Here is a 15,541-nt window from a genome sequence, read left to right on the forward strand (position 1 = left end):
GAACTGGAGCCTTCGGTCTCCATCACCAGCCATTCAGGCGCAGAAAGAGAGAGGGAGGAAGAGGAGGAGGAGGAGAAGGGGCGAGGGGCGGGGGAGGGAATCTGATCACCCGGCTGGCAATGGCCTGAGCCGATCCCTTAGGAGATCCAGCGCTCCTGCCCTGCCTGCCCGACCAGCCCTGCCTCCTCGCCACCCTGCTCCCATTTCGCCTGCACAATGCCAGTTGTACGGCGTAGCCCCTTCCTACACTAGGGGGGCTCTGCTGGGGATGTGAGCCGGCGGGCAGGGAGAGCCATTGTGGGGAAGAGGAGCCAGCCAGAGGAGGCCGAGCGAGGCTATGAGGTGTGGGCGACCGGAGAAGGCTCCTCGCTGAACCATGATGAAGACGGAGCCCCACGCCGCCAGCCCTGGCAACAGCAGCAGCGGCAGCCTGAGAAGCGCCTCTCCCCACAGGAACGCCTACGAAGCGGGGATCCAGGCCCTCCGAGCCACAAAGGATGCCCTTGGGGCCGCCGAGAGCGAAGAAGCCAAGAAGGCCAGGAACAAGAAGTATGGCTCCAACGTGCACCGGATCAAGAACATGTTCCTGCAGATGGGGACCGCCCCGCCGGGCGAGGGCACCTGCGACCTGGCCAAGGTGAAGGAGAAGCCCGTCCGGCTTTCCTTGCCCAGGGCCAGCAGCCTGAACGAGAACGTGGACCACAGCGCCCTGCTGAAGCTGGGCACCAGCGTGTCGGAGAGGGTGAGCCGCTTCGACTCCAAGCCCGACAAGCCGGTCTCCAAGCTCCAGGAGACCCGGAAGATCTTCGAGCGGAGCCTTCAGGAGAAGGAGACCACCAACAAGCTCTTGCTGAGGAAGGAGAGGGCCGGCTTCCAGGACAGGAAGCTGGATGTGGTGGTGAGGTTCAACGGCAGCACGGAGTCCCTGGACAAGCTGGACACGGAGGCCGTGTCGCCCACCGTCAGCCAGCTCAGTGCCGTCTTCGAGAAGGCCGACCTGAGGAACAACCTGCACAAAACCCCCAGCAAAGTTGGGCCCCTCAACTCCAAGATCGTCAGCAAGAGGTCCCGGGTCTTCCTCCAGGGTCCGGAAGGGGGCAAGGCGGAAGCCAGGGGCGGCGACGGGCCGGCTCCCCAACTGAGAGGCGACAAGGCCCAACCCAAACCAGTCGCGCCCAGGCCAGGCGAGAAGGACACCATGGGCCCACGGGCCCAGAGCGTCCAGGAGGTGCGGAAGATCAAGCCGGTGGAGGTGGAGGAGAGCGGGGATTCGGAGCAGGAGTTCGAGGCCGCCGAGCAGGCGGAGGAGAGGGTGGCTGAGCAGGACAAGAGCAAGAGTTTGGCGTCTGGGCCCGAGAGGGCCGAGATGATCCAGGCTGAGGTGACAGTGCATGCGGCCTTGGAGAACGGCGGCCTGGCTGCGGAGAAACACGGGCAGGCCCCAGAAGTGGACGCCTACCCCGAGGAGGAGGGCAAGGCCGAGGGGCAGGAGGAGGCCGACCTGGGCGATGAGTCCAAGAAGGAGGACTTCTCGGAGGCCGACCTGGTGGACATCAGTGCATACAGTGGGCTGGGGGAGGACTCGGGGGGGAGCGGGCTGGACGAGGACGAGGAGGCCGACGGGCTGTACGAGCCCGAGTCGAGCTGCGTGGAGATCCCCGGGCTGTCGGAGGAGGAGGAGCTGGCGTCCAACCGCAAGATCCAGTTCAGCACGGCTCCCATCCAGGTAGGCCGCTGGGCGTCCCTGCGCCTCGCCGGGGTGGGGATAACGGGCCGGGCGCGCCAGCCAATGGAGCCCTCTCAGCGCCCGCGGGGAGGTGCGAAGAATTCTAGACGGGGGTGTCATTCCCACCCTGGGGCACGTGATGAGGAAGTGTCAGAGCTGGGATCAGAACCCAGCAGTCCCTAGCATCTAGCCTCATGCGCCACCTCCTTCCCCGCTACCCGGTAGCTCCCTGCCTGGGGATTTTTCCAGATTGTCACGCCATCGCCCCCAGTTAGCATTGGGCCAGCTGGGGTGGGATGCCATTGATATTGGACTCTAGGGGTGCCAGGCTATCTGTGCCAACATGCTGTCTGTGCGCCGGCACCCATGAAATGCAGCCACTTCTGGGGTGGCTGGACAGCGTCCATCCAGTACACACTCTTGCGGGGCTAGGGGTGGGTGAAAATATTGGTCAGGTGCAGCAGAGCCAACCCCTCGCTGGGGTGAGAAGTGCCAAGGGGCTATCAAGGGCTAGGCAGGACCGTGGGGTAGGGTGTGGGTCCCCCCGCACCCCGGTGAAGGTCTGAGCCAGCCCTGAACCAGTGATTCCAGAGGGTGTAGGTATGTGGCGTGTCTCTAGCCCATTAAGCCGTCCCCATTTGGTGGAGCGAGCAGAACCCGCCTTCCTCTTCCGTTGGCAGAGCGCGGACTGGTTTCAGACACCACCTGCCCGCCCGGAGCCCAAAGCCAAGCCAGGCCTGGGCAGCTGCCGAGGCTGCTGGATTCGCCGCAGGCCGGATGAGGCTGCCCCCTGGCATTGTGGGCAGATCTGTGGCATGGGGCGGGCGGGTTGCTGGCTCGAGGAGGGGTCTGAGCAATGTGGGGCAGGAGAACATCCTGGGTACGGGGGGAGTCTGCTGTGTACCCCAGGAGCCTGGCTTCTCTCAGGGATGGACAGCCTCCGGATAAGGATGAGATCACGAAGCTGGCGAGGAGGGTGAAGGGAGGATACCAGCTGTCTGATCCTACCTCAGGGGAGGTCTTTCCATTGGCATCTGGGTTTGCCCCCCCACACACACACACACTGCTCCTCTGCCCCTTTGGGGGCCTGCGAGAAGAGGCTACAATCGCCCCAGCTTCCTCTCTGGAGTTATACCGGGGGCAGCATTTGGCCCAGTGCCTGTGATTTGGGAATGGGAGCCAGGAGGGCTCGCTTGGTGTGGATGGATGTGTGTGCATATCGGCCGGCGCCCTGCTCCAGTGCCCTCGCCACTGGGGTGCGTAACCGACCCTCTGCACCCACCCTAGATCCAGGGGATGGGAGCCCGGCCGCTGGTGGAGCCCCCAGGAACAGGTGCATTATCACAGCAGCCACTCCCAAGCCCCCAGCTGTGGTTGTGCAGCTGATGAAGTGGTGGGGGGTTGGCCCGGGGTGCGCCTGCTCCCCCACCCAAAGCCTTGCTCCTGGAGTGAGCTGGGGCTCAAAGCGCGGCTGGCGCGCGAGCCATTCCAGGCCGGGTCTGACTCTGAGGGTCTGGGAATCGGGCCGTGAGAGGAGCCAGGCAGCGCTGTTATCCATAGGCAGCCCCAGGGGTTGAGGCGCCTGGGTGGGGAGGTAAGGCTGCGGGGCAGAGGGACCTTTTGCTAAAGCAGAGGCTTGGGTGTCAGGAGAGTCGGGTTCCATGCCCAGCTCTGCCATTGACTCGCTGGGCGATGGGCGAGTCACGCCTGGCTCCGTGCCTCGGTTTCCCTACTTGCAGAGCACGGGCCGTCCGGCTGACCAGGCTCCCTGCAGGGTTGGAGGCTGGGCTTGTTAACGTTTGGGTGGCAGGTGCTGGAGCAGGACGCATTGCTGTCATCCTGGGGGTGTGGGGCCATCGCAGGAGATTTGCCCAGGTAGAGGGACGTTAAGACTTTGCTTGTGTGGTGTGCCGTGGCCAGGAGAACTGGATGCAGATGAGCCCTGCTGGGTCTCCTTAGTGGCTTGTCGGGGTAGGAGGTGGGAGCGTACAACTGCTGGGCTGAGCAGCGGTGGCTGGTCTTGGCCTTGTGGGCGGTGATTGTGGATTGTGCCCCTCTTCTCCATGTGCTGAGTGTCCCAGGGGTTGACTGGGCTCTTCTCCCATTGCTGGCCTTACGGGGACAGTGATCTTTGTAAAACCCCTTCTCCCAGGGCGGAGCTGCCTGAGCATCACGAATGAAGGCCCTGACTGAGGTCAGGGCCCCGTTGCGCCAGGCGCTGCGCGTCCAGAGTCGGCGCCCTTGCCCTCGAGAGCTCACCATCTAAACAGACCCGACAAAGGGAAACAGACTGGCCCAAGGGTCACCCAGTAAGTCTGTGGCAAAGCCAGGTCTCCTGGACCCCAGTCCAGTGCTCTGTCCTCTGCACTGGACTGTCTCTCTCTCCGCTCGCCTACAGCTGCCTCTCATCCATTGTTTGGCATGTCTCAGCCTGGGATCTCTTGGGAGGAAGGGCTAGCCATTGGTCATGTCCCTGAGCTAACAGGCAGTGGTGTAGTGTGGACCCCTCTTCCCCTGTGGGGTGGCCTTCGGGGGGTGGGGGATCCCCAGAGGAGAAGGAGCTCCGAGCTGTGAAGGGGTGTGGGGGTGGGGAAAGAGTGGCAGGGTGCCCGGTATCAGGGCTCTGCTGATCTCTGGACTGTCATGCCCCCCCCTCCCGCCCGGGTGCAGCAGAAGTGAGAAAGGGGAAGTCTCACCCCCCATGAGATGTGCCTGCTTTATCGTCACAGCCTCTGAGCAAGCGGGACTGGCCCTCCTGTAGATTCACCCCGAGCCAGACGGGCACGGAAGAGCCTGGGATGGGGAGAGGAGGGAAGGGAGGGGTGACTGTGCCAGTGATCTGGGGCAGGATTCGGGGGCGAACACATACATGGTGCCTGGGGGGGGGGGACACAGATGGAGGGAGATCCCTGGCAAAGGGACGCGGGGGTCCACTGCTGTCAGTTGGCAGGGAAGTTATCGTGCTCACCTCCCCAAGCGGGGCCATGCTGGAGCAGGCAGGTGTTGGGTTCAGTGCAGCCCCTTGGCTATTGCTGTCTGAGAGGCGGTAGCCGGGCCACGAGCCATTCCGAGCTGTCACCAGGGCTGGCAGGGGGGACATCAGTGCCACCGGGGGCCAGCCGAAGCACACCACCTTCCTGCCACATTGCTAATGATCCCAGTGCCGGGGCATGGCCGGGGGCTTGTGATGCCACAAAGCGGAGTGGCGATGCCCAGGGGGACGATGAACTCCCGGGGGCCGGGCCGCTATTTCTGGGCTTTCGCGACTTGCTCGCACTCGTATTCCCCTTGACTGGAGGAGCAGCAATTGCTTTGTCTCTGAGTTCGGTTATTTATAGAGCCGCGTCCCCAATTGCGTTGCTGAGTCGGTTGGATCACTTCTCTCGGCACCTGGGGCGGCCTGGGGTAGGGTCACTGGCGGGCTGCGTTTGAGGATCTGTTCTGAGAGGCCCGCTCCTCCCCGGACACCGAAGCAGCCGGGGGGGTTCGGAAGAGTGCCCCATGGAGGGTGCTGGGATCCTGTGACCATCTAGCCACTGGTGTCACAGCTGGGGAAAACCTGGCCCTTTCGGTGCCTAGATGGGCATTGGGCCCTTTGGAAAATCAGTCTCTGGTTGTGGTACTTAGCCCGAGGACTGTGATTGCGGGGAGTGGCCAAGCGCTGTATTTTAAAGCCTGTTGAAATTGTACCGCACGGGCAGCAGAGGGAGCTGAGGAGCACCGGGCATGTATTATTGTAGGGCCTGCCTAAACGGTTAGCTGGGGTCTTTTTTTCTCATTGGTGTGGGGGGAGTGGCGCATTGCGAATCGGGAGGGCGTCCTTCAGCCGATCTGGAAGGAGGCCGAATTCCGGGCCTGGATTCCTTGCGATTCTCTCTCACGCTGGGAGCTGGGCTGGGCTAGACTTTCTGCCATAGCAACACGCCACTCAAATGTGCCCCCCTGCCAGGCCCCCAGGTGGCTGGACCCCCTAATGCATGGGCATGCCCCCCGTGGGGAATGGGAGTGAGGGGATGCATCTCCCTCCTGTCATTCCCAGAGCTTCTCGCGCCTGGTAGCCCCTCCCCGCTGACTGCTTCTTTATGTCATCACACCAGGGGCGTCATATGTGGACACAGCACCCTAGCCTTTGATCACTGAGAACAGCAGCAGAACTCCCCTTCATGCCAATGAGGGAGAAAATCAGGACCCGGCTGGAAACATACAACCCAGTGGAGTTGCTATTATATATATTATGGTACTTCTAGAGGCCCCATTGTGCTAGGCCCTGTACATATCGTTCCTGCCTCAAGGCGCTTGGCAATCTAACCAGGCCAGCCCAAGGATGGGTGGGAGGAGAAACAGAAGTACAGACAGAGGAAATGTCGGGCCCAAGTTAGTGGCAGAGACGAGTCCTAATCCGGTGCCCTGCCCACCTGCCCTCTGGTCTTTGCCCATGGCAAAGTGAGTACGGACCAAGCCCCCAGCCGGCTCGTCCTGGGGGCGGCTGGCTTTCGCTGCTACTGTTACCCACGATAGCGAGCTAGATGTTAAAGCTGGTGACTGCCCGGGCTACGATCGCGCCTTCGCTTGTGGCGAAGAAGCTCTGCCAGCCGCCGGCCCTGCAGTCCCCCACTCAAGTACTGAGCCCCCTGGCTGGGTGTGCTCCCCTCCTTAGAGCCGCCCTGCTAACGGGAGCCCCTGCCTTGGGGGCGAGAGGGCAGAGAGAATCCGGCTGCCGCTCCGATCGCTCGGCACGTTGCCCAGCGAGCCGAGATCTGGAGTGAGGAGCGTGTCCGCTTTCTGAGCGTAGCCTCGCTGTAAAACAAAGCCCAGGGAGTAGGCCCTCCCCTCCTGGAGCATGGGTTCCACGCCCCCCAACCTCCACTGTCGTCTGCTCCCAGGGGCCAGACAGCAGCAGCGAACGGGGCAGGCTGTATGGAAATGCGGCGGCCGCCATCTTGGCCAACGCGGAGGTTTGAACTGGGCACCTCCAGAGCTAGCTAGCTGCTGCTGTACCACTCTTGTATCTGTGGAGCGGCACCTGTAATATTCACTGAGCAGTAGCATGTGGGCCACAGAATGCGGGGGGGACAGGGGGCTGTTTTGTTTGGCCTCTTCCTCTACTGTGGGGCCCCCCCACCAAGAGGACTGGATGTGAGATGAGCCCTCTGCAGGTGACTGATGTTGCATTGCTCAATCCTTACAAGGATGGGCTGTTGGAGCTTGTTTGGGCCGAGTGGGGAGAAGGCGAGGGCTGGCCGGGCATGTTCCGAGGGGGTGGAATGTTCCCATCAGCTGGCATGGGGTGTTTTTCTCTCTGCCACACACAATGCCCCAGGGAGCTTCATTCCAAAGAGCTTCCTCCCCAGACAACCCAAATACCTAGAATACCTACTGTGAAGGGAGCAGCGGGAGCCGAGGTCCATGTGCACAGAAGCTGTCTGCAAGGAGAGAATTGGCGGTGCCCCTTGGTACTGTGCACAGAGCCTCCTGCCGTGAGGGAACAAGTGTGCCAGGCCCAAGTCCTGGCCCACACACCCCAGCAGAAGGCAGCGTGTGCTCAGAGGTGGCTGCTGAGCAGGGAGGACGGCTCCGCAAACATGTGGGGGTGCAGTTGACGGGGGCGGGGAGGCTTTTGGTTAGACAGACAGCTGGGAGGGCTGGGCTTGGGTCCAGTTTCTGCCTGGGAAGGGAATTGGGTTGGGGCGCAGAGGCTGATACGCTGATCGGAATCGTGCATTTGAAAGGCCAGGAGCATCGTCATAAATAACAGCCCTTTCCATCCATGCATCTTCAAGCCCCTCGCAGAGGAGGCAGACATCCACCTTATTGATGGGGAAACTGAGGCAGGGAGGTGATCAACCCATTTGCCCAAAGTCACCAGAGAGGCAGGGTTAAAACCTGGGTCTCTGTTATGCTCAGATGCCCCCCCCCCCCAGTCATCACGGTCGCTCAGCCCGCCATCGTCTTGGCAAATCCCAAAGGGATGCGGCTTCCTTGCCCCTATCGATCTCTGGCAAGGTGCTGAAGATGGTGTGATTGTAGATGCTGGTTATGTCCGTAACGTTCCTGGGGTCTCTTGCAGGGCTCCCCCTTTGACGGCGGCGGGGAATTGGTGCTGGCGCCGAGTGGGGTGATCAGTGGTCCTGGGTCGCAGGCTAGCCGCTGGGCACGTGGTAGCTCAGGCCTCCTGGATGAGGGCTGGGCCAGTGAGAAGTTGGGGGGTCGGGGATCCTGCCTGAGGGTTAAACCAGTAAATAGTCGGGTTCAGGCGACGGGTGATCCCGTTGCTGGGTTGTCAAGGAAACGGGAAGTCGCAGCCTCGCCTCCCGGCAATACAACAGGCCTTACGTCTTGTCTCCCTGGGCTGCTTCCTGCCGGCGTCCGGTTGGGTTGCTCCATGGCCGCTGGGGCCTGGTTCCCTGTCTCCGCTCTGAACGGCTCCCCCTGCGCTCCCTCTCTGGGTCCCTCAGGCTCTGGGGGCTGCGGCTGGCCTGTCCTCCAAGCTGGGATAGGAGTGTCCTCACCCACTGCAGCTGGTCGTGGGCTCCGTGGGTGGCTCTGCTCCCTGGAAGGGACGTCTGACTCCTTCCCTGCTCTGCCTCCAGTTGGGCTGGGGGGCCCAGCCCTTATCCCTCCTGTCCTGTCCCCGCAGGAAGTGGGGGAAGGGACAGGGCTAACTGGGTCCAACCCCTTCTGTGCCGGAATGAGGCCGCCCCACCTTGGCGCAACATCCATCGCGTCCGGATGGGACATGGACCGAGGGGCTGCTGTCAGATATTTGGGCAGCATCCCAGAGCGTGCTGGAGGGTGCTCAAACCATGGCCCTTGGGTCAGCATCATGTCAACTAGGCCTCAATGCATCCCTTTGTGTCATGCACAGTCAACCTGTGGAACTCCTTGCCTGAGGAGGTTGTGAAGGCTAGGACGATAACAGGGTTTAAAAGAGATCTAGTTAAATTCATGGAGGTTAAGTCCATTCATGGCTATTAGCCAGGACGGGTAAGGAATGGTGTCCCTAGCCTCTGTTTGTCAGAGGGTGGAGATGGACGGCAGGAGAGAGATCACTTGATCATTACCTGTTCGGTTCACTTCCTCTGGGACACCTGGCATTGGCCACTGTCGGTAGACAGGATACTGGGCTAGATGGACCCAGTCTGGCCGTTGTTATGTTCTTATGCCCTTCATTAGCTTGGAAGCGCTGTGGGGGGTTGGGGAGATAATTTCTCGGTGTCTGCAGCTGGCTGCATTGCTCCTGGAGGCCTGCTCCGCCCGCAGAGGGCAGTGGGCTGGGATCTGCACAAAGGCCTCGGGGCGTAGGGCCCCCCCGGCTGCCACTGAATTTTGGTGGGATTTGGATGCTGACGTCCCTTTGGCGCCTTTGAAAATTGCAGCCAAGGTTCTAGTCCCTCCTGTGGCCCTGATCCGCTGGGGGACGTGGCGCGAGGCCCTGGCCCTCTCTGTAAAGTGGGATGGAATGTCTCTGCCCTGCCTGCTCGGGGGGATGTTTGCATGGGGCTCCGAGGGGGTGCGCGGCACCATTGCACAGTGAACAGGGATTGGAACAATCCACAGGCAGGGAATTGGGTTCAGAACCATCCAGGGGAGCTGGCTCGTTGGGGGAAGGGTTCTGGTTCGCAAGCAGGCCCATGTGGAACGGGACCAGGAGCCCAACAGAGAGGCCTCAGGCCCCACTCTGCAGAGGGGGATCATTGTGGCCTCGGAGGCAAGCCACGAACTCTGCAAGCCCGTGATCATCCCCCAGCCTGGCCATCTCCTCTATAGCCACCATTCCCAGGGCATCCGAGCGCCTCTCGAGTTCCCCCAGGAGGCTGGGCAGTGCTGGTCTCACCATTTGATGCAGGAGAAACTGAGATGCCGAAGCCCGCACGGATTGTTCAAGGTATCTCGGTGTTGCAACGCCTAACTGATTGAGGAGCCCGAGTCTCATTTTTCCCAAGGGATTTGGGCACCTGCGAGCCAAATGCCCATTGACAAGGGGATTTAGGCTCCTAAGTGCCCGAATCCCTTTTGGAAATGAAACTCAGGCTCCTAAATCAGTTGGGTGTTGGGACACTGAACGCAGCAATACCTCCCCGCCTAGAAACCAGTATAGGTGACTTGCCCAAGGTCACCCAGGAAACCCGTGGCAGAGGAGGGAGCTGACTGCGGCTTTCCCAAGTCCCGAGCTAGTGCCCTAACCGCCCGGCCGACTCTCTGGCTGTCCTCTCCAGCTGAGCGCAATGCAGCCAGCCAGCCAGTCGGGCTGGTGTTACGGCCGTTGTGTTGGTCGCTACATGCGCTGGGTATCACAGGGCTTTGCTCTATAGCCCACGACACTGATCCCTAATACTCTTTCGTTCGGAGGGTTTAGCCGAGCGGTGTTATCCCTTCTCCCCCTAGCCCCGTATGGCTGTAATCCTCTCTCCGTGAGCGGGAGATGCTTTATCTGAGAGCCCGGCCGGGGTAGCCCCTTCTGCCTCTTGATGAGCCATCTGCTCCGCCTGCGTTCCCAGGCAGCTGAATGTGGGGGGCCTGGAGGACCCCGAGGGGGGAATGTGGACTGTTCCCCGGGCCACCAGAGAGGCGGCCAGTGCAGCCTTTGCCCTGGCGTGGGGAGCATTAGCATGCCTGCACGGGTCTTGCAAGGAGAGGACGGGCTGCCTGTTCCCTTAGCCTAAAGCCGCGCTGAACTGAAAGGAAGGGGTGCTTAGCCGTCCGAGCCCCAGGCCTGCGGGTCTTGCTTACGGGGGTGCTGCAGAGGCAGCCGGGCCAGCACTGCTTCAGAGGGAGTGGAAGAGGAAGTCGACCGCCTGATGGTGGGGTTGCTCTGGCCCTCCTTAGCAGTGGGGCCGGCAGGACTATAAGCTTGGCCTGGCCGCTCTGTTCCCCCCTCCCCCCATTGCAGCCCTGATGAGTTCGGGGGGGCATGGGCTGTTGGGAGCCCTTAGGGGCCTAACGAGTGGAAACATGGTGGCAGATCCTCCACTGGTGCCATTGGGCGGCCTTGGTGCCTGGCCGAGTCGCACGTCAGCTGAGGATCTCGCTGTCGTGTGAGAGGGGCAGGATGGCCTCAGCGCTCCGGCAGGGATGGGAGTGTGTGTGTGTGGGGGGGGAGAAGTGAGGTGAATCTGTATGACCCCCACCGTGAGAGAGCCAGCTAGTGCCAGGTAGTTCAGCTCACCCCCAAACAGGGACATCTGCAGTACCTTGACGGACAGCTACCCCCTCCCCTGTTAGCTTCCAGCTTCGGGGGTGCCCCCTCTGAGACAGCAGATGCCCCATGCAGGAGCTGCCCCATGATGAGAGTTAATGGGACCTGGGATTTACTGTATTAGAGGAACATACAGGCCCAGCTCCAGTGAGTGTCTTCGCTTTTTTCTTCCAGCTTTGAACAGCTGGTGGGATCAATACCTCTCCTCCGGCCTATTGTCTGGGGGAGGTGGAGGGGGTGTTATTGGCCTATAAATCCTCCTTCCCTCCCTTTTCTCCCTGGTTTTGTGTGTGTCAGAGCACGTGTGTCCGGCTTAGCTCATCTGTTCCATTTGGGACCTCCTTCGAATAAACCGAGAAAGGGACGGTTGGGGGGATTGGGTGAAGGTCTCCTAAGAGGTCACTCGGTTAGACTATAAAGAGCCTTTCCATTGTAAAAACGCACGGCCAGCAGCAGGCGGCGGGACGAAGTTCTGCGCTGACGCAAAATCTTCGAAACCCTTGATAAAATAAGCAACTTCCTGCAGAGCAAAGCAACTTTCTAGCCTGGCTGGGTGACCTTCGAAAGGCCAGGTTTCTGACAGGCACAGAGATCAAGGGCTCCCACTCTGGCAAAAATGCATGCAGGGTAAGACATGCATGGGGCCCGGACCATGCATGGGAGTTGCCAGCTGGAAAGATCATCCCTGGGCTATCCAAGTTGAAAGGGCCGTGCATCGCAGCATGCATGTTGCAAAGATCATGCGTGGAATGTATCCCGGGCTAGGTCTGCTCCTTGCGTTTATCTGCAAATGAGTAATCCTTGCATGACTTGCCTCACCTATACCTGATCCTTGTGCTTCTGCCTCTATGGGTGGCTGCAGTCTGGGGTGAACACGATGCCTGTTCCCCCACCCCCCCTATTCTGCACACTCCCCCAGCTCTGGCCCGGGCTGCACAAAAATGAAAGAGAAAATGTACTCCCCATGGTCTCCTCAGTTTGTTGCTGGTTTCCCTGGTGACTGCATGGAAACTGACCAGCACAAGGGCTACAAGAAAACCTGGACCCCTTCCTTCCTTCATCTAGCATGAAAGAAGTGTCTCCCCCCCCCCCCTGCCCCCGACCAAGCCTCCAGGGCTTTGCGGCTTCAGGCTACAACTGGTATTGAGGTGTGAGTATAGCGGAGCAGGCAAAGACACCCTTGCCATGGGCTGTTAGCTTGCCAGGCAGACCTCTGCAGTAGTCAATTTTGTGCCCCTCACTCCATCTCTTGAAGGAGATGGGCAGCTCTCAGCTTCTTCATGCTGGGTCTTACGTCTGGAGCTGCCAGTTCTTGTGGTTTGATCACGAGTCTCGTGATTTGGGGGAGGGAGCTGCGTGCTTGTAATTCCCCAGCTCCTGGACTCATGTGATTACATGAGAGCCTCCCCTTTCCTTTAAAAATGTACAAGTAAGTGTCTAGGGCTTGTTTACACGGCCATGTCTACTCTACAGTCAATGCAGTGCTGCGGCTATCCCTCTGTAGCACCGTAGTGTAGACGCTTCCTGCATTGATGGAAGTGATGTTTACATCAATGTGGGTAATCCACTTCCCCAAGTAGTGGTAGCTAGGGCGACGGACGAATTCTTCCATCAACCTACCTGCATCTACACCTTGGGTTAGCTCATCTTAGTGACACCGCCTCGAGGTGTGAATTTTTCACACTGAGCTAACTTGCTCTACATTTTAAGTGTGGACCAGGCCACATAATTAGTTTGCAGCAAACTGGGGTATGAATTTACCCTGCACTCGCCTGCCATGGTCTAACTGTCCATGTGGACCCTCCTGACGTGCATTAACAGTCATTAATGCGCTTTGATCTAGTCCTCTTTGAAACGGGACTAATCAAAGCACATTAACCAGCTATTAATGCACATCAGCTGGATTTACACAGTCAGTCAGTCCACCGTAGGCTAGTGCAAGGTAGATTCACACCCCAGCTTGCTGTGAATTGATTGGTCGTGTAGACCTATTAGCATAGCCTATGGGTCAATGTGTGTTACTGGTCCGTCCCCTCCCCCCCAGTGCCTGATCTGCAGAGAATCTGAGTCTGTTACAGCCCAAGCTAGGGGATGCTAGCACTTTAGGTCAAGCTGTAGCGGCTCCAGCGTTTAGCCCTGCTTTGATACCTGGAGATCTTGGTGGTTGCTGAGAGAGCTTGAAAATGTGAGCCCTAAAGGCCTGAAAAGCAGAGGGTGGACAAAAGGCACCTAAAATGCATCGTATTTGGCTTAAAAACCTGAGATTTTTTGTAATCTCATGATTTTGGGGGGCTGGGGCCTGACTCGTGATTTTTAAATGCTTGGGCTTGGCAGCGCAGAATACCTACAGCTCCTCGAGGGCGCGAGGCTCGCCGCAGTCGCATCCCTGCTGCAGAGAGTTGAGCACTCTGAGCGGAGAAGGAGTGCCCAGAGGTCAGCATCATGATGAGTATTTATTGTTTGTGTCACTGGAGCGACTCAGAAACCAGGACCCTGCTGTACAAACAGAACAATTCCATGTGATCTAGTGCCCGGGCAGTCCAGCCCTGCAGTGGGTTTTCAGGAGAGGGTGGCATGGCTGTGACTGTATCCAGGAAGGAGGTCCCAGGCATAGGGGACTAATAGGGCCAAGAGTGGAGGAAGGACAAGTAGGGAGCAGTTGGCCGAGCTGTTTGGGCAGAGGAGAGGGCAGCGAGGGACCCCTGGATTTCTTCCAAGAGAAGCCACCAGATATGGAGTGTGGCAGTTGGGTTTTGCACAGAGCGTTGTAGCCCTAGGCCCTGCAAGGTACCAGGTCCCTGGCCAGCATCCAAAGAACCTCATCACTAGGGCCCTACCAAATTCACGGCCGTGAAAAATGTGGCATGCACCGTGAAATCCGGTCTCCCTTCGTGAAATCTGGTCTTTTGTGTGCTTTTACCCTACACTGTACAGATTTCACAGGGGAGACCAGCGTTTCTCAAACTGGAGGTCCCAACCCAAAAGAGAGGCGCAGGGGGGTCACAAGGTTATTGTAAGGGGGCTTGTGGTATTGCCGCCCTTACTTCTGCGCTGCCTTCAGAGCTGGGCGGCTGGAGAGTGGCGGCTGCTGGCCAAGGGCTCAGCTCTGCAGGCAGCAGCGCAGAAGTAAGGGTGGCAATGCCGCGACCCCCCTACAATAACCTTGCCCCGCCCCCCAACCTCCTTTTGGGTCGGGACCCCCACAGTTACAACACCGTGACATTTCAGCTTGAAATAGCTGAAATAATGAAACTGACGATTTTTAAAATTCCATGACCGTGAAATTGACCAAAACGGACAGTGAGTTTGCTAGGGCCTCCCTCACAGTGCTTTAACCCCGGTCCCTAGTCCTGGATGCTGTTCTGCAAATGAACCTTCTTTCCCCTGTCAGCAGCACTGTGCAGATGCTCCCTGTCCATCGGCCAGGAGACCGACTCACCCCCTCCGTGCCGCCTTCCCCATCCTGCGCCTCCTGCGGCCGCAGGCGCCCATTGCAGTCAGGCCGAGGCCTTTGCCTGCCAAAGCCCTGCGGATAAAGGTCTCTCTGTGCTCTGAGCGTGGAGCTTCTCCGGGTCCTGGCAGCCAGTGAGAGAGAAGGGAATCCGAGCGCTATCCCCCCTGAGCGGATGTTGGGGGGTTGCTCTCGATGGACTCACTGGTTGGAATCCGCAGCTGCAGAGCTGGGTCTGTGAATGCAGTGAGGGAAGGGAACAAATGGAGGTTCGGAGGCTCTGCGGTGCCTGTTTAATCACAGGCCACAGGGAGCTGGGCTTGCTGCCTGGATGTTGCACTAGGTACCAGCAGACGTGTGTGTGTGTGTGTGTGCACCCAGGCACACACAAACATGCGTGTACAGGCACGAGCGTGTGTGTGTGCGCATGTGAGCGTACGCGCTCGTGCATGTGCACCCACGTTTCTATATGTACACAAGTAGACGCATACTACACGCATACTCATGTACGTGTGCCTGCTCATCTGTGTGCACTCACACGTGCACAAATACACACGTACTTGCGTGCAACGCCGTGTTGTTTCAGACTGTCTCACATGACCATCTCAGAAACAAACGAGGGGACCATAGCCTAAATGAACCTACTATGAGTTGCGTGCACCACTGGTTGGAAAATCGTACTGGGAGAGTAGTTCTCAATGGGTCACAGTCAAGCTGGAGGGGCATATCACAGGGGTTTGTCCTGAATCTGGTTCTAGTCAATATCTTCATAAATGATTTGAATACTGGCTTAAGAGAGCACACACATGAAGTTTGCGGATGATACCAAGCTGGGAAGGGATGCAAGCGCTTTGAAGGACAGGATTAGAATTCAAAATGAGCTTGACAAACTGGAGAACTGGTCTGAAATAAATAGGATGCAATCCAGTAAGGACAAATGCAGGAATGATCAGTGGCAGAGATACACAATGGGAAGTGACTGCCTAGGAAGGAGGAGTACAAATGAAATATGAGTCAATAGTGTAATATTGTTTCCAAAAAAGCAAACATCATCCTAGGGCGTATTAGCGGGAGTGTCGTAAGCAAGACACGAGCAGTAATTCTTCCATTCTACTCAGCACTGCTAAGGCCTCAGCTGGGGTTGTTGTATCTGGGTGTGGGCACCGCA

The 15,541-nt window shown here is 58.9% G+C and overlaps 1 protein-coding gene across 1 annotated transcript in view; it reads left to right on the forward strand.

Moving 5' to 3' along the window:
• LOC117869429 (neurabin-2-like) overlaps positions 1-15,541 on the forward strand; it is an 81,125-nt gene continuing 65,584 nt past the window's right edge. The window contains exon 1 of the mRNA XM_034756269.1: positions 1-1,726. Within this exon, the coding sequence (XP_034612160.1) occupies positions 377-1,726 (1,350 nt within the window). The 5' untranslated portion in view covers positions 1-376. The remainder of the gene's footprint in view (positions 1,727-15,541) is intronic.

The sequence above is a fragment of the Trachemys scripta genome, chromosome 23 (genome assembly GCF_013100865.1).
Source record: "Trachemys scripta elegans isolate TJP31775 chromosome 23, CAS_Tse_1.0, whole genome shotgun sequence".
NCBI classification, from domain to species: Eukaryota; Metazoa; Chordata; order Testudines; family Emydidae; genus Trachemys; species Trachemys scripta.